Below are 25,020 nucleotides of genomic sequence, written 5' to 3'. Positions count from 1 at the left end.
ACATCATACCCTTCACTCTTGCTGCTATCCTTCTGTCCCAGATCACCCCTGGCACTCATCTCTGCCCACCCCACTTTGCCTGTACAGTCTTCTTCACCTCTTACGCAGTTTCCGTTGGTTTTGATGGTTGACCCCAGGTATTTAAATTTATCAGCCTTCACACCTCCACCTCTTGCAGCTTCAGCGTTACACATAGATTATTATAGATGGTATTCCACTGATGCCTGCTACATGCCCTCAAAATACCAGATATTAGGTATAAAAATCATTTTGATTATGTTATACTAAGGGCTCACACATTTGCATAAATACAAGTTCCAATAACTTGGTTACCCACTTACCAATAAAGTTGACCTCGCTGCTGTTTAACCTCATTAGCATGTCGATATGTTGATTGGACAGCATGTCTTTGGTCCCTCCCCTGTTGAAACACAGCCTTTAATCCCTGGTAATCTGCTCATCTACTGAGAGCCCACAGTCATGGCTGCACCAAAGGAAAATTTGCTGTCTCTTGGGCGTCTGAACTGCTCAGAAAAAAACACTTTCACCAAAGAAAGACAAATCTGTGGAAATAAGAGGTTAGACCACCTAAATGGTACCACATTTGCAGAGAATGGTGGATGATTTTGTCTTTAAAATCTTTTAAACTCTTAAAATGTGACATAATTTAAGTGTGTATGCAGTTTTTATATGAAAAGTAATGTTCACAGTCAAGACTAGTTTTATTGGCAAGTCTAAGAAGCAGATGCTGCCATGTCTTCTGGAAAAATGGGCTGTATGTAGATGGAAAGTGTGTGTGTGTGGCTTAGATGACCATCCTGCTGCTTCATGACCTCTTTCTCTTACAGTGTTAACAAGCTGGTGTTGTTGCAAGATGACCCTTCAGCTCTTCACACTCAGGATCATCTGTAAGTTAGCGAGATGCTTTCTCAGTAAGTGTTTTTTAAACTCCAAGTTTTTATGTGTGTGTCCTATTCAAGAGTGATGCACCTGCAGCAACGCTGGCAGGAGCTGAAGGAAAGCGAGCACATAGCCCAGCAACAAAACAGGCAGCTGCTGCAGCAGTTTGAGAAGGCCCAGGACACACTGAAAGGGATGTTGGCCCGCAATGCTGCCATGAAAGTGATTCGGGTGTGTAGATGTGCAGAAAACAGACCCATTAAACACACTGGAAGAAATCTATTCTTTCCTCGTGAAGCTCTTAAAATAAACTATTGCTTTGACCCCTGCAGATGGAGTATGAGAGATACCTGGAGGAGAACTCCCCCCGCTGGAAGCAGCAACTTAAGGAGAAGAGACAGGCAGCTCAGAAGAAGGTACAAGTAATGCACAGCATGAGCTGATTATTCACAAAGTTAAAGTGTCTGGTCAAAATGTAGAGCTGGTTTGTATTTGCTGCCTTACTTGCAGTTGTGTTTACATACACTCTCGTTGGCATGAATGTAATTCTGGGCTTTTAATTATTATTTTTTTCCAAGGTAGAATGATTGTACAGCATACATCTTTAATAATGACGCTAAATAATTGGGTGTACAAGTTAGAATTTATTTTAGATCTTTTCTAATCCACACAGGGTCAAAATTATACGTACACACGTTTTAATTTTAATGATGCTGAAGCTTCTACAAAGTCTTTTAACACAATTGACCACATTTGGTAGCTTCTCTTTGCCTGCATGAAAAAGGACTCACTAGACTCAATGAACAATGGGAAAGTCCAAGGAACTTTGGGAAGATCTAAGAGGGAGAGCTGTAGATTTACTTTTTGGGAAGGTCTATTGGAACCATTTCTAAATAACTGTAGATTCCAGGACCAGGATAATCAGTTTAATTAGTTATATTTAACTCAATTTATTCAGATTTATTCACTTTGCTGAGATATTCAGGAACAATCCAGGAACCACAAAGGCTCAAGCCTTTCATGAACTGGAAAGCTGCCGGTACACCAGCGTCACTGTCCACAGTTAAGCTAATTTTACATTCCCATAGACTGAGAGGGTGCCGACCAAGAAAGAAGCCACTGCTACTAAATCAACAACTTCAAGCCCGACTAAAATTTGCAGCTCCCTACACAGAAAAGTCAAACACCAAGGTTTTATAGTCAGACAAGACAAAGATCGATTTATGTCGGCAATGACAACAGGTGTGTTTGGAGGAGTAAAGATGAGGCTTTCAAACTGAAGAAAACTGTTGTAAAGCATGGAATGGAATGGATAAGGCCAGCTAACATTAAGCTTCTGGAATGGCCTTCCCAAAGCTGGACCTCAACCCTATTGAAAATGCATGGATGCTTGAAAGTTGAGTCAATGCCAGGAACCAACCAATTGAAATGAACTCTACCAATTCAGCAAAGAGGAGGGGTCAAATATCCAACCATAATTATGCCAAAAGCTTGTTGATTGCTGGTTCATCTAACCATGTGTTAGTGGGGGCGTGCAAATTTGTGCACCCAATTCTTGTTTTTTTTAAAGTCATTAAATATGTATGCTTTACAATCATTCCACCCAACAGTTCAAAGAAATCATGAAACAATCAAAATGACAGTAACATTCATGTCCATCATAAGTGTATGTATATTTCTGATCACAGCTGTATTTGATAGCACTTTCAATGTTTCCACTTCCTCTCACCTCAAAATGACAAATGCAAGGAGATTAAGAATATCCATGTTCCAAAATCCAAAGTCATTTTTCTTTATTTACAACTGATGCCATGTCTTTCTGACAGTGTATTAAAGAAACTGTTTCTTCAACAGAAAATGGACGACTATTTGAAGTCATGTTTAAAGAACACGGACGTGATGAAATCTTCTGCAGGTAAGTCTTTATGCTGTGGGGCTCACTTTAGGAAATGACTAGATCACATTTATGGTTTAGTGGTAATAATCTGGTCTCATGTGTTATCTTGAAGATTGAGGTGTTCAAATATTTTATTTAAAGTTAGTGTGACAAACACCAGTCGAACATGTATCCTTGTTTTCAGGTCCACCCACGGAGCCACAAAAAACTGCTACACCTCAAGGTTACTCTGACTACAACCAAGATGGCTCCTCCCATCTTCCCCACACGCAGTCCTCCTGGTTGAGCTGCAGTCAATCCCAGATAGCCAGATTTCCTACCAGATTTCCTACCAGAGTTCCACCCATCATTCCTCACCCATATCCGCTTTACTATCCCGCCTCCGCACCCGGACAGTACCATCATCCCTGGCACAGGCAGGATCTACAAGGCAGGGCTTCCCTACAGCCTGACTACCCCTGGTACCAGCCTGCTGGTGCAACTGGAACTCCATCATACTCCGAGGCCCTGTGGGGCCAGCTTTATATGGAGGAGCCTTTACGTGACTCAAGGGTTTCGCAGACTGTGGGAGAGGAGGATAAAATGAGCAGAGTGCTGAGCTCACAGAGGGAGAGGAGCATCAGAAGCAGCAGCAGTCGTTCGTCCCACGAGTTAGACGTTAAACCAGGTGAATACACAAAAATAAATACTTTTCTTACACGAGTCTTTGTGCGTATTCAGCATGTGTGTGGACTTGTTTTGTGTTCGTACATTCTGTATCTAGTCCGTCTGTCCAGCAGTCACAGTGAGAGCAGTGAGAGTGGCAAGGATTCCAGCAAAAAGGCGGGGAAGGAGAAGGGAGGAAGAAAACAGCATGTCTCTTCAGACAGAGAGAGATGCAGCCCTCAGGAGTAAGCAGCATTCTTGTAGATGTGACTTTGAATTCATTGGATCCCACTGATGTATCATCTCCCCTTAGTTTCTTCCCTTCATGCTGCACCAGTCTGCTAAATGTGTTCTGAATACCCTTCATCAATACCCCCCTCAATTTATAGGCGCATTCCTGTCTCCTTTAAAAAAAAAAATGTAGTTGATTTATGTGTGTCCTAATCTTTCTGGTGCAATTACTTGCCTTTGATCACAGCACAGACAGAAGCTGCAGGAAAAGAGAGCACAGGAATGACAGTAAAGGTCAAACTGGCTGGACATGAAGCTGGGGATAGTATTTAAAGGCGTGTGGCAGTCACACTAACAACTTAGCACTAAACCACATTTTATAGAAAACATCACGTTCTTGTTACCTCCTAATTTTATATAAATTAACTTTTAAGTTTTAAAAAATATGTATTAGTTAAACGGCACATGCTGTAGAGGAGGTCACAAAAGATCAGAAACAAGTCTTCTCCTCTTGCTTTATTTCTTAATACTTATTACTGTTTTAGACTGGCAAATTCATTCATCCATTCTTCCATCTTTTAGGTTTTCTAGGAATTCGAGTGCCATTCACATTCACTCAGTTAAAGTGGCCCAAAGTTCAGAAAGCAATGCCTCCTCAGAGAAAAGCCTGAGGAGCAGTAGGAGAAGGAGAAGTGGGGAGCTTTCTGTTCAATCACCAGGATTTCAGGAGGCAGAGGAAAGGACTGCGAGTAAGGGAGGTGACTCAGAGAGTCAGGACACTGGTGAGGAGTCAGGAAGTTTGAATGAGGCATACGAGGGTGAAAAAGCAGGGAATCAAAATCATGAAGAGAAAACAAACAGATGCAAAGAGTCAGGATCCCAGCGGGAGAAGGAATCAGAAAGTGGCAGTGCAAAGAATAAAAACGATGATGTCAGTGAAGTAGAAGAGCAGGACAGTAGCAGTGCTGAGCAAAGCAGCACAGGAGAAAAAGTTAAAGGTAAGACAGAGGAAAACCTGGAAGCTAAAGAAGACGGTGAAGAAAAAGAGAAGAGTCAAACAGATAAAGAACAAGATGACAGTGATACCAAACAAGGTGATGGTGCTTCTGCCAAGGACGCAACAGAGGAAGCAGAGACATCTACAGGTGATGAAATGGAGGAACAGGGAGGTGAAGAACAGTCAATCAGGCTGAAGAACGAAGGCACTGAGAACAGAAAACAGGGTGCTGCCTCCTCTCAGGACGAAGAGGATGGAAGTGAAGGCAGTGAAGAAGAAGAGGATGAGGACTTGAATCAACAGGAGGATGACGAAAGCGAAGAGGAACACGGGAGTGAGGAAGATCAGATAGATTCAGACGACTGCATCGTCACACCACAAGAAAAGAGGTAAGACGATGAAGGATTGAAATATTCCTCACAGACATCATCACAAAAAAAATCGAATGTAATCCTGTTTTTAGATCTACACAGATTATAACCGAGGAGGCAGCTCAGGAACAGGAAGAGGGTAAAACAGGATCTGATAATGACGACTCAAACGAAGTCAGTGATGAAGAGGATATTGAGAACCTTCTTGCGCCTCAAGAAGAAACTCAGCAAAAGTAAGTACTCTTTTAACTGACTGACTTAAATTACAATGTGAAACGTGCCTCTTACTTTTCTTTTACCTTGTAGAGAAAAGTATCTGAGAGGTGAAGAGAAGCCCAAAGGTACAGTATAACCAGTCTTTACAGTAACATTAGAAAGGCTGCAGGACTTCTGATTTATGCTCAATTTATTTTCCAGCGAGTTTTCACAACATGGGAATTTTTCAAGTGGAGCACGACAAGCCGAAGACGGAGGACCCAAATGACTCTGATGAGTTTGATCATTTTTATGACTAAATGTACTGCTGTGCAAGTTAAAAGAGACAAACCACATTCAAAATAAAGTACTGCAGAGTATTATAATTAGTTTTATAATAATACATTAAAAACAGAAACAACAGGCTATTTAATAACTGTTTTATTTCTTCTTGTTTTAATTAAAGACATTTTTGAATGTTACAATCTTAAACTGGAATACAGACTGTACTCAGGCTTCCCTGCAAACACAAAATTATTTTCATTTTGAGCTGCAAAAGCAACAGGATTTTTCAGCGTGTTACTTTTTCCTCCTGTTAGAGACACAGGAAGATAAAAAATCTGGACAACAATAAAACTTAAGTGGAAGAGACACAATGTTACAAAAGCTGTACAAAGGGCAACAATAATTTGTTGAAAAAGAAATTATTGCTGCTGTATTTGACTGATAACCCATCAGTTATGAGCACAGTACACTTCAACATGTTCAAGGTATAAAAATAAACCAATATACAAAATAATTTGAAATGGTTTTCCAGCAGCATGCCTGTAGCACAGCTGGTCCTGGTTAAACCAGCTCATTTCTGGTGACAATTAGAAGTGAAAGTCTGCACTCTTGTTAGATTTTCACCACCTGAGCAGTCAAACATGGGCTCACCCTCTTCCCGTCTTCTGACTGAGGACTGCGCTGGATGAGCAGCCGCCCGTACGTCCCGCCCACCTGGCCTTTGGTCAGCCGTCCAGGGTTGACACACACACAGCCGACCACGTCCTGAAGATGGGAGGAGATTTTAGATGACATAACACTCGTAAAAACTAAAAAAAAAAATAGTCACGTGTTTAAAAAAAACCAAAAACATGTTTTACTTTATATTATTAATGCAATAACTGATGATCCTGCAATCAATTACCTCAATAAATGTGTATATATAGGATGTCAAGGGGAAGACGAGTTGTTTACCTTTACAAAGTAGCGCATTTCAGAGGGAACAACAAGGATGTCGGGGGTGAGCGGCATTTGGCCGAAACTCTGGAACTTCTCATAATCCATATTTACCTCGTCCGCAGGCGGATACAGTGGGTAGTAACTGGACATGAGAACATGGACACGATCACTAATAATACGTGATCTCAAATAAATAAATAGATCTGAACTCCTTCAGGATTTACCTCCGCTGTGTGAGCATGTGCTTCAGTATACGTGAGAATTTGTCTGAGCCGGTTCCACTGCAATGCAAAACATCAATTTCAACTATGTACACCGATGACCTTCATTGGAAAATATGATCATGTGAATAATTTAAGAAAACGGTCAGCCCTGTTCTTTATAAATCTGCATAAAAATGTAGGTCAGTAACTCACTTTGGTGTTTCTGATCTGCCACCTTGATGTCAGAATTTGGTGCAAATTAGAAAACAGCCTCACTCACCAGCTGATTTCCTCTGCACCCATGTGGATGAGGATGTCAGTTGATGTCAAGCCAATAGTCACCCCGTCAATCAGAAGGGTGCAGGGGTCAGGGACCAGGGTGACACGCTGCAAAGCATGAAGACAAACATTATATAACCTGACACTTACGCATGACATCTCCGGGACTGAAAACCATATTAAAGACAAACAATGCTACACTATTAAAATAAGGTTTGCCACGAGTGCTCAGAAATCTGCTGCATGTGCTCATCAGCACGCAACAACAGTGTCTAACCTGGGTCTGTTCTTTGCTGGGGTGGGGCAGGCTGAACGGAGGCTGTGGGTAGATGAAATGGTGGTGGATGTCTCTCTGAGAAGGCACAAACACCAGCTGACAGCCAACACTGGATTAAAGAAAACGAGAAAATACGAGGCTTCATTGTGGTAAAGAAAATCTGATTTGAACAGGAGGAAAGCACAGTTTAAAAAAACAACCAAACGAACAAACAAACCTCGAATCGTTACAGTGTGACTGACCTCTGTCTTAACTTACTTGTATAATGTGATGACATAGTTTATGCAGACATATATGTAATTAACAAGAAAGACAAATTTCATGTGCAGTTGCAAGCAGGTTAAGTCGCAGGGTTTCAGACGGGGTTGCAGCTATAATGTCCTTAAGGCACAGATTTAAAACAAAAGCGAAAAAAACTGTAACTTTCGGAAAATTGCAGAAAAGGTCACACATGGATCCTGAATTTAACATCACAAAGGAAGTCACATGCATAGCTGTCTGACTCTGAGCTTTGATTAGACAACACATACCTTCTGGTCCCATCCACAATGCTTTCAATGCATCTGGTGAAAATGTTCTCAAAAGTCTCAGTCACCTGGGCTTTCTATTTAAGAAACACATGGAGATGACAAAGAAAGAAAAACAAACAAACATGTTGATTAAAATGAATTCACACTGCAAATTTGGATATAGAAGCTCAAATTAGATCCTTCTATGCAAAACGTGTACGAGTAGACGGTATTTTATGATGAAAAAAAACAAAAAACTTTCTGTGATTGCTATACTGCACCTGTCAGTTTCATTGATCTGTTATTGTGGTCAATCCAGTGGTATGCTTTTTATTTCCAGACCCAATAACACTGAAACTAATCGTCTTATTTGTGGGTTAAGTGTTATATCTTGAAGGATAACACAGAAGATTTATTCAGCAAGTGATACCTATTAGTTTTTGTCTACACACATATCCCTTTTAAAGCATTTTGACTTGTGCAAAAATGCACGCGAAAGGTTCCCCCGTGCGCTGTGCACACTCAAAAACAAGAAAAACACGGTCTCTGTCCCACTGACCTCAATCTGTTCATGTTTGGAATCCACAAATGGGCCCAGCTGTGGAAGAGAAACAAGAAATAGGAAAACCAGACAAAACACAGAGTCATGGGAGGACTGTCTCCCTCATAGATACACTCCTGACAGTGTGTATGTGAGCTTTAGTGGAAATTCTGTCATGGATAGTGTCTGTTTTATGATGGAACAACAAGGGAGACTGTACCAGCAGGCAGACATCAGGACGATCCCTGACAATAACATTGATTAAGTCCACCAGGGGGTCAAAGGTCAGACTGTCAGAGGGAGCGTACGGTCCACAGGCCACCAGTACATTCAGTGGCTCTGCAACAAATGAAGAGTGTGGAGTGTAAGAAGATGGCTTTAAGTTCAAGCTAAATCTGAAAAATTGATCAGACAGATCTTACCCTCATCTGTCTCCATTTTCATGTCAGAACTGTAGAACGGCAGAGGAACAGCCTAAAAGCACAACAACGTTACAAGAGTTTTCACAAACAGGCGAAAAGTGTTAAAGCCAACAACTTAGAACCGACCTCATAGAATTTGGAAGCCACCAGTTTTCTTCCTGTAGTGTTCATACCCTCCATCACCACCACCTAAAAAAAAAAAAAACAGAACAGGAGCATTTAGATAAGTGTTTTCTTACATGTGGGTTTGTTGGAAAGAGCTGCAAAAACAAAGCTACATGCTTCTGCTGATAAAAGGTTTCCTATAATTCTGAAAGTTTATTTTTATGAGGGGGAAAAACTGTCAGAGCTCTCGGTCAGACACCGGGTCAGTCTCAAGCCCATGTCCTTGGCATGCTCTGTTACTCTTGGTGGCCATATAACCTGCTGCACATAAGCTCAGTGCACAGGCAAAGGAGAAACCACCGACTGGTCATTAGGAAGGACCTCACTGGCATACCCATTTCTAGTTTCATCTGTCAAAGTAAGCGATTTCATTCAGCTCACCTGACCAGGAAAAAGGGAATACTCTTTAAGCTCCGATAGGTCAACAGGTACTTGCTGACCGCCTTGTTCTGGTCCAGCCTCTAGCAGGACTGACTGTGCATTCAGTTTGCCATTACTGTCACAGCAAATCTGTCCTAGCACAGTTATACTGTCCTGGAGGGAAGAAGACGCAAACCCAAGAAAGAAGTTAACTTTTAATCAAACAAATAAGCAGGTTTGATTTTACTCCTCAATATATATGATTTTAAGAGAAAACAATTCAGTGATGTAACGTAACATTTTATAGCAATTTAATAATTTATTGTTTAAGCAGTGGGGATGAATCTTTAATTTAAAAGTTTTCCACAGGTGTCATCTCTTCTGTACCTGGGCAGGCAGAGAGACGGGGGAGAACTCCTCAATGCTGAAGTGAGTCCTGAGTCCTTCTCCTAGCTCCTCAATCTTCTCTGTCAACACTGGGAAAGACCCAGAAAAAAAATATTATCCAAATGTTCTGGGGTATATTTATTTAGTGATTTTACACCCAAACATACAGGAAATCTTTAATCAAGTGTGTGCAGCTATGTACCGTTTCGAACATCTCGCAGCCTCTGGAACATGTATTTGTAGCTGCTGTTAAGGGAATCTTCCGGTCCTTCCAATATCTCAACTTGGACACCTGCACCTGGATCTTTCCTGCCCACCCAACGGGTGCCCTGCACAGCCCCAAACGTGGCCACCACCTCTCCCTTTCCTCCCCGCTGGCTGTACTTCTGTGAGGGTGTCGCACTTCCAAAGAGATAAGGGGAGAAGGTCACTTAAAGTGACAGTGATGCAAATACAAAGGTTTATCTTTTAAAAAAAAGCTTTCTTTTTAAACTTTAACACAACCAGAGAGCATAATTTTCACGTTTTCAAAAATAATCAGAGCAGCATGGGGTGGAGAGTACTTGGGAGAGAAGCTGGCTGGAGACAGCAGTATGCTCGGGCTGGCCATCAGAGCTGCAGTTCTCTTTGAATGAGGACGCTCTGGTGTCGTCAGAGGTCGTTTCTGAGAGCCCTGTACCGACAGGAACAAACACAGTTAGGATCTTGTCTGTCTACATAGACTCAAACTCACTCTGCGGGAGACCCACGAGTTACATCTAGCTTATCTTAGCTTTTAAAGGCAGATCAACAAAAAAAAACCTAAAGCATAAATGGATACATTTTTTTTAAAAGTTACGAAACTTTATTTCTTTTGTTCAGATTAGATAACGCTCTGCTGCTGACAAGCAAGAAGTGTTTGGTTACCTTAGCAGGAGTAGAGTAAGAATCTAAGAGATCCTCCTCCTCTTCCTCAGCTTTTATTCTGATTCATTTTGTCAAAGTCTATGACTCAACAGCAACATTAGCAGACACAAATCAAAGAAAACACGTGACTCCAGGCAGTGCAGATAGACGGGTCTTTATGCTCAAGCATCAGTGTGAAGGATACAAATCATCAATCATGCTAATGTCTCTCATTCTACTGGCTGCTTCTTCCTTTCGGGAGGTTTTTCTGGATTTGATCCTCTTGTTCAAAACCTGTAAGATGACAAACATGCTGCATTTATAAGGAGCAGAGAATGACTAAGTTGTTGCATATTTAATAAGTAATTTGTAATGCATATTAAAATCTGTGGTCCTGTTACCTCATGTTCAAACTGCTCCAGAGTGTCCGTGGTGAGCTTCACGCCTTGTTTTGTGGCGCTATAGGCAACCCACTCATGCAGTATCTCTTGTGCCTGCAGTCTGTTACAAATACACTGCTCCACCACTGAAATGGAGGAGATATGAGGGAAAACAACCTAGGATTTAATCTGAGTGTCTGAGAAAATATTAGATGCAAGTACAATGTGAATTAATTTTGTGGGACACAACTTGCAGTGAATAATTACTGTTCCTGATCTTTAAAAATGGCTTAGTAATTATAAAAGACGTATCAATGAAATCAAAACAAAAAAAGCAGATTTCTAATTTACTTGACTTTGAAAGTAAGTTATCAAGAAGAAAAATGCTATTTTAGTCAAAAGCTTTAACTAACAAAATCGCATGCACATGGGTATATAAATATTATGACTGATGACAACAGCTTAAACATGTCACAACACTACATTACTGCTATCCTGGGTACGGTAGAGTCCTCGATGATTACAGTGATAATGCACTTAGCTTCTTTGCTAACACACTCTCCCGTGTAAAGCTTCAATCCATATGAGAAAAACGGTCATCTTAGTTAGCAACTTACTTTTGTCGAGGACGGAATCATCTTGATAGGGTATATCGAATATTTCCAGCTCAGTCTTTAAGCTCTCTGTAGTTACTAGCGACATGGTTTTATGATACACAGTTACTACGTTGTGGAAAACGTCAAAAGCTCCAATGTTGTGATGATAGCTGCTAACGTTAGCTTTACTCTTACTTCGCGACAATGCCGCCGACCCTAGTTTTGTTTTAACTACACGGCTTCTAAATACTACCTACAGGCGGTTCGCTGTTAGACAGCAGAAACTAAATAATAATGGTCAACCTGATGCCTGTTTCATTTTACCGCGAAAAAGCGCTGTTCGTGTTGGCGGCCGGAATGTACGTCACATTCGTAACAGTAATAAACGGAAGTTGGCGGTCCCACAAAAATAAAAGCCTGTCCTGGTAACTTAGATTTTTTTCAAACTTTTTCAGTGTCCCACTTCAGAAGCAGAAAAACGAAAACGCCCCACAGTTTAATCATCCAATAACAATTAAAAGCAAAGGACGCAAGAATTCTATCTGAATAATGGTCAGACAAGTGGCAACAAGCTATCTATTTATACTTATTTAATCATCTGGTTGTCTGCTCCATGGTTGTCTGGGAATCACTGGATAACATATGTGTGTTTAACTATTGGATAGCACTGGTCTGGGTAACACAATTCTCAGATCTTTTTACAGGTGTGCAGTGTGTGTTAATGATACTGCTCTGCTGCTGGCAGAAAGTCTCTGGAGTGGGCAGTTGTGTCCTTGCAGAAGATCAGCAGCAGCAGCCCGTCAGTGATTGAAGATATGTACATCAGCAGATGCAGGAACAGGGCTACCAGTATCAAAAACGACTCTTTAAACCCATGGACTTTTTACCCCCTCACCTTACAAAGTGCATCATCAGTGCAAAAACAACAACCTGTCACACCCATAAACACTGCTACACACTAACATTTTTTTGTCCATGCACACATACCCACACATTAGGAACTTGTTACGATACGCAATAACAGGTTACACAAAACAGACTCATTTTTGCAATAACACCTATTGTCTGTTTTTATATCTATTAAGACTCATTTGCACTCTAGAAACAAATGCGGTCTAAACAACTGCATACATCAGATAAGAATGCACAAAATTGCATCCTTACCGATGTATAGCCTTACCTTAATTATATGATCATTAATGTGTTGTTTTTTCAAATTTAGAAAATATTTCAAATTGTATTACTTGTTGAGGTTGCTCATATGACTATGATATCAGATAATGATAATATAGTGACCAAATTCTATAAAGAATACAAGTAAAATTCAAAACTATTAGAAATAAGACAGGAAATTAATTCAACAGATAATTTTTAATCTTGCATTTAGCACACAAAGTGGTAAAATAAACATTTGAACTCAAGTTAATTATTTTAATGCTGTTGTTTATTTCTAATAGGATGGATGCATGTTAGAGCTCTGAAACTTTACATTTTACAAATTTTAAATATTCAAACGTACTGGCGCATAGCCAAAAGATGTGAAAATCACTTTTGTTTGCCACCAGATCAAAGTGAAATTGATTGTATTGATTGCACAGTTCTTGGTGATGAATGCCAATGTTTCACGGAAGAGTATCTGAACTGGGGCTATTTCAGGGTTCAGTCTTGTCAGTTTAGGGAGATATCTCAACAACAGATACTCATCAAAGATCTCATGGGCATTCTTCTGGCTATCTGTGACGAATATAAAGGTATCACTGCCTCTGATTTTACGGCTTTTTTTCCAGGTTACCATGGTGATGTAGGTAAAAAGAGAGGCTCTTTCACCTCACATCCTAAATAGATATATGGTACAGACATTTTTCTATGGGTATAACCATTGATAAGAAAAAAACTGAGATCAATTTGGAATATTATTACAAAAATAAACCAGTGCAACCAAGCTATAACAACAACTGTACTTATAAATTATGGGTTAAACAGATGTTGCTTTTGGCAGCACTTTAAATTTTTTAAACACATTCAAACCCTTCTTCTGCTGCCTCCGCAGCCTTTAACCATAACAGAACTCTTAAGATAAACACAGAGATTCTCAGATTTCTGCTGTGGTGGGCTCATCGTTTTCAGGATGTACTTCCATCTGTTAAAACAATGACATTGCATCAAATTGTGGTTCAGTGTAAGAGGTACAGTGGTAATGAGGAGCTGCTATAGGAACTGGGTGGTGCTGGCGGAAACAAAGCGTCTCACTCACCTTAGTAGAAAAGCACTTTGCCTTGGGAACGAATTTCCACGATGTCACTCTCCACAGTGATTCACGGAGCGAGGCTGCCAACTCATGTGTGTCATGTACCTGACAAACACAAACCTAACATGTTGTCAACGCCTCTGAATACAGTATTCAGGTTCTGCTTCACACCATGAGACAAGCAGTTTTTCCACACCTTCATGCGGTTCAGACAGGCATTTCTGAAGTCCATGCTACTGCTGCTGCTCACGATACTCATGGACGAACCGAGAATCACCTCAGCAGCTGCATGCAGCTTCTCTTGTTGCTTAAGGATACACACAAACATACATAATTACTTTTTTTTCTGGTGTCAATAACTGTTGGAAATGAATGTAAAACAACCATCACAATCTACCCGAGTATAGGGTAATGCTTAATTGGATAACCAATTCAATCCATAGTTAGTGAAAAGAGAGAAAAGCTGTCAATGATCAAAACTGTTGCTGATTCATTTTCTGATAATGGACTGCAATAGTTATCATTACAGGACTAAAAACTCTTAAGTAAAAGAAGTAGGACACTTAGTGTGTTTGTGCATGTGCGTGTATGTCTTTGTCATGCCTTTTTTCTGTGATTTTGTGATTTCAGTGTGTTCCTCAGCTCAGTCTGCACGTCTGCTACGAGGGCCTGCCTGTTGTTGTTCAGAATGTCCTCCAGGTGGAGCTCTATCAACATCTCGGTGGCTGAATGATCAACAATTTGCATGTTTGGATTGGAAAACTGAAAGGCAGGCTGTCTACAGTGTAGGGTTTTGTGACTGTACATGCCGCTGCGGTTCCTCACCCATAAGATCAGTGAGCTGGGAGGTGAAGGGGTCACTATGCTGTAAGAAGAAGAAAAGCAGGAGACTCTGCTGCACTGTGGGAAGACTTGATTCCTGCTCTGGATCATCCCAGCTGTCTTTCTCTACTGTGTACACAGTACCGCCGCTATACACAAGATCTGCAGGGGATGTTGAAACATTTATGCCAAAGTAAAGAAAATAATAAGATGGATACAGTGGGAGTTACTTGAGATAAGAATTTTAAGAAGAAAACAGTGTTCGCATGAAGCCACACATGGGTTACAACCAGCATAACATGTATCTAGCATGCTGGCAATTAAAGACACACCTCTGGGTTGGGCAGGGCATTTATTTATTTATTGCAGCCTTTTATGTCAGCATTAAAAAATAGCGTGTCAAACGTGTTTCTTTTCATCCCAAATCAAACTTCTTAAATAAGATAAATGTTGATGGAAGATGGAAATAGTCAGAGACAGTGTGAAGCAGAATAGATTACGGGGCGTTTTCAGGTTTCATTGTGTAAATGTGAATGGATAGACTACTGCTGATTAATACAGACTGTCGGTTTTGTTTGTAGTTATGATTTATTGTATACACAGGGGGAGACACTTATTGTGAAAGAGCAGTTTCTGATAAAAGGGCCGCCTTTTGACTGTTATCACCACATGAGTGCGTTTAATCACACTGCTCCAGTCTGCCTTGTGTGCAAAACAGCGACTGTTAAGTCTTTTTAAAATGTAGCTTCCAGACTAATGTGTTTCTTTTTGATAGCTCTCTTTAGGGTAAGGTTTTAAATACCTGCTACTACTGCTTAAAATAAAATCTAAATGACTAAATGGTTAATCCATCCATCCATCCTCATCCGCTTTGTCCGGGGCCGGGTCGCGGGGGCAGCAGCCTAAGCAAAGAGGCCCAGACCTCCCTCTCCCCAGCCACCTCCTCCAGCTTATCCGGGGGAATACCAAGGCGTTCCCAGGCCAGCCAAGAGATATAATCTCTCCAGCGTGTCCTGGGTCTGCCCCGGGGCCTCCTCCCGGTGGGACATGCCTGGAACACCTCACCCAGGAGGCGCCCAGGGGGCATCCTTGTCAGATGCCCGAACCACCTCAGCTGGCTCCTTTCGATGTGGAGCAGCAGCTGCTCTACTCTGAGCCCCTCCCGGATGGCCGAACTTCTCACCCTATCTCTAAGGGAGAGGCCAGCCACCCTTCGGAGGAAGCTCATTTCTGCCGCTTGTATCTGCGATCTCGTTCTTTCGGTCACTACCCACAGCTCGTGGCCATAGGTGAGGGTAGGGACGTAGATCGACCGGTAAATTGAGAGCCTCGCTTTTACACTCAGCTCCCTCTTCACCACGACGGACCGGTGCAGCGTCCGCATTACTGCAGCTGCAGCCCCAATCCGTCTGTCGATCTCCGGCTCCCTTCTCCCATCACTCGCGAACAAGACCCCGAGATACTTGAACTCCTCCACTTGGGGCAGGAACTCATCCCCGACCCGGAGTGGGCACTCCACCCTTTTCCGGCTGAGAACCATGGCCTCAGATTTGGAGGTGCTGATCCTCATTCCCGCTGCGAACCGTTCCAGTGCGAGCTGGAGGCCCTCACCCTATGAAGCCAACAGAACCACATCATCTGCAAAAATCAGAGATGAGATTCTGAGGCCACCAAAGCGAAAGCCCTCCGCCACTTGGCTGCGCCTAGAAATCCTGTCCATAAAAATTATGAACAGAACCGGAGACAAAGGGCAGCCCTGGCGGAGCCCCTCACCCACCGGGAACGAGTCCGACTTATTGCCGGCAATGCGAACCAAGCTCTTGCAACGGTTGTATAGGGATCGAATGGCCCGTAGCAATGGGCCAGACACCCCATATTCCCGCAACACCTCCCACAGGACACCCCGAGGGACACGGTCGAATGCCTTCTCCAAGTCCACAAAACACATGTAGACTGGTTGGGCAAACTCCCATGCACCCTCAAGTATCCTGGAGAGGATAAAGAGCTGGTCCAGTGTTCCGCGACCAGGACGAAAACCGCATTGTTCCTCCTGTATCCGAGGTTCGACTAACGGACGAACTCTCCTTTCCAGCACCCTGGCATAGACTTTCCCAGGGAGGCTGAGGAGTGTGATCCCCCTGTAGTTGGAACACACCCTCCGGTCCCCTTTCTTAAAGATGGGGACCACCACCCCGGTCTGCCAGTCCACAGGTACTGCCCCTGATCTCCACGCAACATTGCAGAGGCGTGTCAACCAGGACAGCCCTACAACGTCCAGAGCCTTCAGGAACTCGGGGCGGATCTCATCAACACCAGGGGCTCTGCCACCAAGGAGTTGTTTAACTGCCTCAGTGACCTCGCCCCCGGAAATTGGCGGGTCATTCCCCTCATCCCCAGACTCTGCTTCCTCCTCGGAAGACGTGTCAGTGGGATTAAGGAGGTCCTCGAAGTATTCCTTCCACCGCCTGACAATTTTCTCAGTCGACGTCAGCAGCGCTCCGCCAGCACTATACACAGTGCAGGTAGAGCACCGCTTTCCCCCCCTGAGACGTCTGACGGTTTGCCAGAATCTCTTCGAGGCAGTCCGAAAGTCTTTTTCCATCGCCTCTCCGAACTCCTCCCACACCCGAGTTTTTGCTTCAGCCACTGCCCGAGCCGCATTCCGCTTGGCCTGTCGATACCTGTCGGCTGCCTCCGGAGTCCCACAGGCTAACCAAGCCCGATAGGACTCCTTCTTCAGCCTAGTGGCTCCCTTCACCTCTGGTGTCCACCATTTGGTTCGGGGATTACCACCACGGCAGGCACCAACCACCTTGCGGCCGCAGCTCAATGCAGCAGCTTCGGCAATGGAGACGCTGAACATGGTCCATTCGGACTCAATGTCCCCAGTCTCCCTCGGAATGCTGTTGAAGCTCTGCCGGAGGTGTGCGTTGAAGATCTCGCGGACTGGGGCCTCTGCTAGACGTTCCCAGCACACCCTCACTACGCGTTTAGGTGCACCAGGTCTGTCCAGCGTCTTCCCCCGCCACCTGATCCAACTCACCACCAGGTGGTGATCAGTTGACAGCTCAGCCCCTCTCTTTACCCGAGTGTCCAGAACATATGGTCGCAGGTCTGCTGATACGATTACAAAATCGATCATCGACCTACGGCCTAGAGCGTCCTGGTGCCACGTGCACTTATGGACACTCTTATGTTCGAACAGGGTGTTCGTTATGGCCAAACTGCGATTAGCACAGAAGTCCAGTAACAGAGCACCGCTCGGGTTCAGATCAGGGAGGCCGTTCCTCCCAATCACGCCCCTCCAGGTCTCGCTGTCGTTACCCACGTGAGCATTGAAGTCTCCCAGCAGGACAACATAGTCTCCAGGTGGAGCACCCTCCAGCACCACCCCCCAGGGACTCTAAGAAGGCTGGGTACTCTGAACTGCCACTCGGCGCATAAGCGCAGATGACAGTCAGGACCCGTTCCCCGACCCTAAGGCGCAGGGAACAAACCCTCTCGTCCACCGGGAAAAACCCCAACGTACCGGCAGCAAGCCGAGGGGATATTAGGATACCCACCCCAGCCCGCCGCCTCTCACCAAGGGCAACTCCAGACTGAGACAGAGTCCAGCCCCTCTCCAGGAGACTGGTTCCAGAGCCCAAGCCATGCGTAGAGGTGAGCCCAACTATATCTAGCCGGTACCTCTCAACCTCACGCTCTAACTCAGGCTCCTTCCCCACCAGAGAGGTGACATTCCATGTCCCTATTGCCAGTCTTGGCAGCCGGGGGTCAGTCCGCCAGGGCCTCCGCTCCTGGCCGCCACCTGGCACACAATGCACCCGACCCCTATGGCGCCTCCTGCGGGTGGTGGGCCTGCGGGAGGATGGGCCCATGTCTCCTCTTCGGGCTGTGCCCGGCCGGGCCCCATGGACTAAGGCCCGGCCACCAGACGCTCGCCCTCGGGCACCCTCCCCGGGCCTGGCTCCAGGGCGAGGCCCCGGTAACCCTATCCCGGGCAGGGTAAACTGTTCCCTCGGTTTCCTTTTCATAAGGGTCTTATGAATCGCTCTTTGTCTGGTCCCTCACCCAGGGCCAATTTGCCATGGGAGACCCTACCAGGGGGCAAAAGCCCCCAGACAACATAGCCCCTGGGATCCCTGTGACACACAAACCCCTCCACCACGATAAGGTAGCGATTCAAGGAGGAGTAAATGGTTAATAAAGACTTAAATTAGGCTCATTTTACTGGACTGCTGTCTGGACACAAGAAGACAGTTTGGTCTTTTTTAGAGAAGAGCGTCCTGCTTGTTAGGTACTCATTGACAGGAGAAACCATATAATATTTATAAGACTATTACTCTGCGAGTCAAATGATCTTATCTGTTCAAATATGCCATATAGAACTAATTTGCAAAATACATTTTGGGAAACTATAATGCTGCTGTCTGTATGTCCATCAGTTTGGTCCAAATTTAAACCCGAAAAACTTGATGGGTTTAATTGCAGGGGATGTTACTAAAAGCTTTTTGTAACTCTGATGGGACAGACTTTTCCTTGCATGGCACTGGCAGTCTTGTGGATGTGTCTTGTCAACTGCTGAATATTTTGCAACAAAACAGGTCCTGATAGATTTGCAGCAACTCTGGTTGTCCTATCTTTTTATCTGGCACTGCCATCAAGTCAAACATTCAGTCTGCACGTTGCACACAGTTCACATTCCACATGCTTTTTGCACTGTCACTGTGACAATATCAATGAAACAAAAATGAAACACTGCTCATCCCAAAAGCTATTAGCATGAAAAATTATGTAAATCCTTCTGAAAAAACAAACAAACAAACTTTTAAGTATATTACTTTAAGAAAAGCACAGTAATTCATGGGTAAGACAGACAGTTAGGTCAAACCCTTTATCCACAACTGGAGTCGCTGCTATGAGAATATTTTGCAGCGTGACTGAAGCACTAAATCTTGTATTGGAAATAAATGTCAAGTGCAAATTAGTTGCAGATGAACCCCATTCTCATGAGGCAGGTTTTTAGAGTGCAGGGACAACCACTGTGTTGTGACAGAAAGTAAATTCTAGAGTCCATTTTCTTTTAGTGCTTAATGCTTTTGTTTATGTTATATGTTCTGCGTCCATTGTTCTGTTTGGTTTTGCCTTTCCCATTCAAATGTTGGGCTTATGAGATCCATAAAAGTCTTAATTAGCAGCCTCAGGCTTGGGCTCATTCTCTCATAAACCCACGCAGGTGGTTGAAATTAGTTTTCTTCAACAAAGGTAACAAATCCAAGTTCTAATTGTTTCAATGTCTTAATGTCCTGTAAGGACAGGATTAACTGTTCCGGACTTTGGACCTACATCAGGTTCGTTTTACACTCTTTTTATTGGGAAATCAAACCTCTCAGCAAAAAGAATTAAAATACACCCTGAACATCAGAACATGCTGTTCCCATCAGTGATTACCTTTGAAAGAAGAGCAGTAAAGTCTATATAGTCCCAGCTCTTGACAGTCCAGAACAGCAGGAAGTTTTTGAAAGAAGCCAGAGGGCCCAGTGACAGGAATGTTACTGGGGTTGTATACCAACACATGGAAACATGTCAAGGAAGACTAATCCAAATCAGATGCCCAAATACCCCTGAAATGAGTCAGGCCCTAGTCTGAATTTCCTTCTTTTCAATTCCTTTGCCTACCATGACAGGAAATGAGACTGTGTGGTACAGATGTATGATAAAACATGAAAAGGATATTTGTATGTGAGTAAGTTCTGTTGCCACATTGGGATATGGCAGCAGACAGGGGGTCAGGAGTGTAACCACCTGAACACTCAGATCCCCAAAGAGGCCCTGCTCCATGGTTTGTGGTGGGATGCTGAGTGGCAACCTGCCTCCTATAGCAGGGTGTCCTCTCACACACCAGCACCCTTTCTTCACACAGCACGGAGGCCTTTAAATTCAAGGGGAGAAGAGAAAATCAGACGGATCAATAGAAGGCACTTATTCCGGTCAAACCTTTAAAAGCGGCATTACTGACGGTACAGAACAGGTGACGTCCAGGGTCAGTAACAGTTGGTCCGCCAGTGCAACTCTTCTCTTGACCTTGACACTGCAAGAACGCAAGATGACTATGTCAGCAGTTCATAAAACAGAGACGGATATTTCCATTCCTTTTTAATTTACAATCCAGACTCCACTCAAGAGGGTTTAGCACAGTCAGCCCTTTGTCTTGTTTTTATGTTTTTACTCCAAGACAAACCACTCGAGGCAGTTACAATGATCTACGGCAATACTCTTTTGCTTCAACTTTTTTATATTGCAGTTACTTTTTAAACTTACTCAAAAATAATTAGCTAAATTCTGTTTATGAAGTGAGATCCTTAATGAACCAAAAGCAAAGTCATTAATTGTGAGATGCTCTAACAAGAGGGAGGCTTTCAAAAACAGAAGCTATGATATACATCGATGCACTCGTACCTAAATTCCCGCAGCGAGGCCTCCTGGTTGATTTTGAGTTTGAGGTGGATTTGTATCTATGAAAAATAAGAAACATGTAAACTTTTTTTGCTTGAAGCTTAACATGTAACTCGAGATGGGGAAACAGATCTGTTCATACCCCGGCATTAGCCAAAGTGAATGTGCGCAGGAATGCCTCTAGATGGGCTTGCCACTCTGAAGTGCAGTGTCTTGTGTCTTTTACCTGTACATTGCAAGTTATTTTAAAAAAACATGAGACTCACACTACTTGTGTTACGACTGAAAAACAAGAAAAGTGCATTTCAGAATTCATCTGAGTTGTTTTTCTACCTGAAAAGATAGAAGCAATCTGAGGGAACCATACAGATCTGTGAAGGCACTCAGCTCCTCAGGGTCAGGCTCATTACATGGCCACACACAGGGACACATGCTCTCTTTCAAATGGACAAGGGCTGATGTAGCAAGAAAAGAGACGATGTAATGCACAGAGGTTCCAGTTATGTGTATATGTCTATATTTGTGTGTACATACCAGGTTGGAGGGCTTCCATTTGAATCCCTGCACACCAGGGGCCAGCCGCTGCAACTGTGCAATTAACTGGATCAATACAACAAAACATTAGCCTTTGTTCCAGGAGCTGCTGGGACAACTAGCTTCCTGTTAGTTATCTTTATGCTGCAGTAAATTTAGATGGAGGCACTAACAGTAATTGTTCAGTAATAAATTATTGGTAACCAATTAATCATCTATTGATAAAATGTTATTCACCATATCCTGAAGAATAAGTTAATTTATGTAGAGACTTAACATTTATGATATAATTTATAGCTTTAATTGATACAATAAAAATCCATTGAAGTTTTATTTTAAGTTACCGTATTTCCCGGACTACAAAGCGCACCTGAATATTAGCCGCACAAGCTAAAATCAGGGGAAATCCTGTTTTGTACATACATTAGCCGCACCTGACTAAAGGCCGCAGGTGTTTCAATGTTGACTTATCATATGTAAGAGAATATGCACAAAGGGAATTGTCAGGAAAGAGATGGCTGTTTGGAGACACACCCCTTTTATTAATATTTTGAAAAACAAGTTATGGGTACATATTTGCACAACTTTTTAGGTAGGTCAGCAGTGATCACTGACTGTTTTAGGAGCTTTTTGAGATCAAATAGAAGAAAGTACATAACATTAAACATGTTAACAACACAAAAGCCATATTAAACGCAGACTACTTTAGACCCGGAAGTAGGATTCGTCGCGTCATCACTGAACAACCGGATAGGCAATAAGGATCCCAAAGCGTGCCAAGAAAATATCCCCCCACAAAAAATGAACCACCAGCAGCCTGAACTGATGATACAAGACCGGATGGATTCATGCTTTCATGCTGTTTACACTAAATTGTGACCATAACACCCAAGTATTGCAGGATAAACTGTGACTCATCAGACCAGGCATCTTTTCCAATCTTCTACTTCTAATTTTAGTAAGCCTGTGTGATTTGTAGCCTCAATTTCTTGTTCTTAGCTGGCACCCTGTGTGGTCTACTGTGGCTGTAGCCCATCTGCTTCAAGGTTGGGCAAGACAACTGCCACTCACCTCATATTTTCCTTTTTTTGGACCGTTTTCAGTAAACCATAGAGATGACTGTGTGGGAAAATACCAGCAGTTCAGCAGAAATACTCAGACCCGCCCCGCCGGCATCAACAATCATACCAACTCATTCTTTATCCTGAGGCTCATCTTGAACTTCAGCATAGTCATCGTGACCATGTTTACTTACCTAAATAAATTCAACTGCTGCTATTTGATTGCCATCAGACATTTGCATCAATAAGAAGTTGAATTAAGTGTCCCTGATAAAATGACCTGTAGATATCAAAATACTGCATTTTTCTAATACATGGTGTGTAAATATAAAAAAAATAACCCCTTTTATCCAAGGACATTGTCATTTTAATATTTGAACAAACCCTACCTTAATCCTCATTTGTCTCCCTGTTATGCCTCTTTTATTTGGTGCAGTCTCAGCTGCTTTGACTCACCAGTGCAGTTCAGCTTTTGTGTAGAAACTTCGGTGTCAGTCCACAAAAGCAACAAAAGCCCTCCTCCTGTCCTTAAGCCCAGCTTTTGCCTTTGCTTTCCCATTAGCATGATCAAACGCAGCACCTGGAGAGGCCATTTGAAAAAACAAACTCCTAGCTTAACATGCTAACGCTACTTGCTAGTTAGCGTTAGCTAATAATTTGCTAGTAATTTTCATCTTTATTAATCTCTAAACCTTTTTATCCATTTTCTTTTCTACCATGAATCAGGAATAGCTATAACTTAAACAATTACCTGTTGCATTTCTTTCAGCATTTTCAGTTGTTGTCTTTGTGCTAAATCAGCAACCTAACCTAATTTAATATGGGATCAGAACTTTGTTCCCGTAATTAGGCTGTTGACTCATACCATACCAATCCAGGAAAGCATCTGTATGTAATTTGAAAATTATTTATTATTTATTAGTTGTTTAAAATATTTGACATCATCATCATATTCATTGTAATAATAATAATAATAATAATAATAATAATAATAATAATAATATTTTTTACCCAGTTTTGAACATGGTTTTTATTGGTATGTATTGTATTGCTAACTGTTTTTTAACTTACTATTTAGTTTTAATGGATTTAATTTAGTTTAATTAATTTATATCTAAGCATATAATAGGCAGTAGTTTAAAAAGTATGTTTTGGAACATTTACATTTGATTGTAAAAATGTCTATATATTTAGGCATATTAGATCATAAGAAAGTAATTTATTTATTTTTATTTTTCATAAAAAACTGTTCATATACAGTGACAAGTACTCGCCTCCTTTGTAATTTCTCAGTTTTTTCCCCTACATTTGTTACACTTAACTGTTTCAGATCATCAATCAAATACTAGTAATAACAAAAGATAACCTGAGTAATACACCACACTGTTTAAATGATTATTTCATATATGATAAAAGCTATCCAAATCCATCTGGCTCTGTGTGAAAAAAGATAAGTGCAGTATAAATCTGTTCAGTGGTTGTTCTGTCCTTGGCAGCAAGAAAAATTAAGTAACTGGAAATGAGTCTTTCACATCACCGGGGAGGAGTTTTTGGCTACTCTTCTTTGCAGAATTATTTTACCACAGTCAAATTGGAGGGTTTGTTTTATGTTCTTTTTTATGCAATCCTGCGTTTGTTAGTTTTAGGACAGACGTAATGGGACTGAAAGTCTTCAAAGAGTTAAACATTTGTCTTATCAGTCAACAGATTATTTTCCCCAATGTTTTGCAGTTCTTTAGATATTGTTCTGGGTTCTTTTGTGACCTCCTCCATGAGTCATCGATGCACTCTTCAAGTCATTTTGGTAGGCTGGGTTCATGAGTGTGGTTCACTAGAGTCTTAAAGCCTTAGACTGACTGATCGATGTGAATGACCTTGTTTATCATCTGTTCTTGAGTCTTTTCAAATCAAATCAAATCAAATCACTTTTATTGTCACATCACATGTGCAGGTACATTGGTACAGCACATGTGAGTGAAATTCTTGTGTGCGAGCTTCACAAGCAACAGAGTTGTGCAAAATACAATAATGTAAACAAGCAAAATACAAGAATGGCTACATCTGAAACTAATAAATATATGTACAATATATAATAGTATATGCATTTCTGGATGTGTATACTAAATATTTTTCTACGTGTGTGTGTGTGTGTGTGTGTGTACACATATTTTACAAATTAAATAGAGTAAACAATAAATAAAATATATAAAATAAAATATACAGAGTGAGACATGCGCAAAACAGTGGCGTTACTGTACAGTATGGAGTGCATAATGTTAAAGTTCCAGTAGTGAAGCTGAGGTGTCTATGAAGTGTTCAGCAGTCTGATGGCCTGATGGAAAAAGCTGTCTCTCAGTCTGCTGGTACGGGACCGGATGCTGCAGAACCTCCTTCCTGATGGAAGTAGTCTGAACAGTTTCAGATCATGGCATGAT

General features: G+C 42.3%; 3 protein-coding genes across 7 annotated transcripts; 1 reads left to right on the top strand and 2 right to left on the bottom strand.

The window, feature by feature from the left end:
* The first annotated feature begins 438 nt into the window (after positions 1 to 438).
* On the top strand, positions 439 to 5,924 carry LOC146717797 (uncharacterized). 2 transcript variants are annotated; one of them, XM_085431131.1, is made up of 11 exons: positions 439 to 578; positions 849 to 908; positions 981 to 1,131; positions 1,233 to 1,316; positions 2,755 to 2,815; positions 2,982 to 3,464; positions 3,561 to 3,687; positions 4,256 to 5,059; positions 5,134 to 5,274; positions 5,348 to 5,382; positions 5,459 to 5,924. In XM_085431131.1, the coding sequence occupies exons 1-11, from the start codon at positions 481 to 483 to the stop codon at positions 5,554 to 5,556; spliced, it is 2,142 nt and encodes a 713-aa protein (XP_085287257.1). In that variant the 5' UTR covers positions 439 to 480; the 3' UTR covers positions 5,557 to 5,924. The 2 variants fall into 2 exon arrangements, with proteins under 2 accessions (XP_085287257.1, XP_085287256.1); XM_085431130.1 differs by lacking the exon at positions 439 to 578 and having other exon boundaries at positions 712 to 908.
* Positions 5,663 to 11,860, bottom strand: pola2 (polymerase (DNA directed), alpha 2). The gene is made up of 18 exons (XM_085431132.1): positions 11,486 to 11,860; positions 10,890 to 11,014; positions 10,694 to 10,782; positions 10,510 to 10,567; positions 10,167 to 10,276; positions 9,806 to 10,005; positions 9,604 to 9,692; positions 9,238 to 9,390; positions 8,818 to 8,880; positions 8,692 to 8,743; positions 8,490 to 8,608; positions 8,288 to 8,326; positions 7,750 to 7,823; positions 7,220 to 7,328; positions 6,944 to 7,050; positions 6,685 to 6,741; positions 6,476 to 6,602; positions 5,663 to 6,286 (listed from the first exon to the last, which is right to left on the bottom strand). The coding sequence occupies exons 1-18, from the start codon at positions 11,568 to 11,570 to the stop codon at positions 6,134 to 6,136; spliced, it is 1,809 nt and encodes a 602-aa protein (XP_085287258.1). The 5' UTR covers positions 11,571 to 11,860; the 3' UTR covers positions 5,663 to 6,133.
* A 960-nt stretch (positions 11,861 to 12,820) lies between these two features.
* top6bl (TOP6B like initiator of meiotic double strand breaks) lies at positions 12,821 to 23,457 on the bottom strand. Of its 4 annotated transcripts, none has more exons than XM_085431113.1 (14): positions 23,337 to 23,457; positions 23,042 to 23,165; positions 21,525 to 21,590; positions 21,324 to 21,445; positions 21,133 to 21,216; positions 20,994 to 21,049; positions 20,554 to 20,625; positions 20,271 to 20,466; positions 19,986 to 20,109; positions 14,538 to 14,696; positions 14,316 to 14,437; positions 13,909 to 14,019; positions 13,719 to 13,832; positions 12,821 to 13,604 (listed from the first exon to the last, which is right to left on the bottom strand). In XM_085431113.1, the coding sequence occupies exons 1-14, from the start codon at positions 23,355 to 23,357 to the stop codon at positions 13,557 to 13,559; spliced, it is 1,419 nt and encodes a 472-aa protein (XP_085287239.1). In that variant the 5' UTR covers positions 23,358 to 23,457; the 3' UTR covers positions 12,821 to 13,556. The 4 variants fall into 4 exon arrangements, with proteins under 4 accessions (XP_085287239.1, XP_085287254.1, XP_085287248.1 ...); XM_085431128.1 differs by having other exon boundaries at positions 13,719 to 13,817; XM_085431122.1 differs by having other exon boundaries at positions 19,986 to 20,097.
* Between the last annotated feature and the right edge of the window lie 1,563 nt (positions 23,458 to 25,020).

The sequence above is a fragment of the Copadichromis virginalis genome, linkage group LG2 (assembly GCF_057382275.1).
Source record: "Copadichromis virginalis isolate Kocher_CV1m ecotype Utaka linkage group LG2, C_Virginalis_male_GT1.1, whole genome shotgun sequence".
NCBI lineage: Eukaryota > Metazoa > Chordata > Actinopteri > Cichliformes > Cichlidae > Copadichromis > Copadichromis virginalis.
The sequence above is the reverse complement of the archived record's forward strand: the minus strand, read 5'-3'. Positions and strand labels throughout refer to the sequence as shown.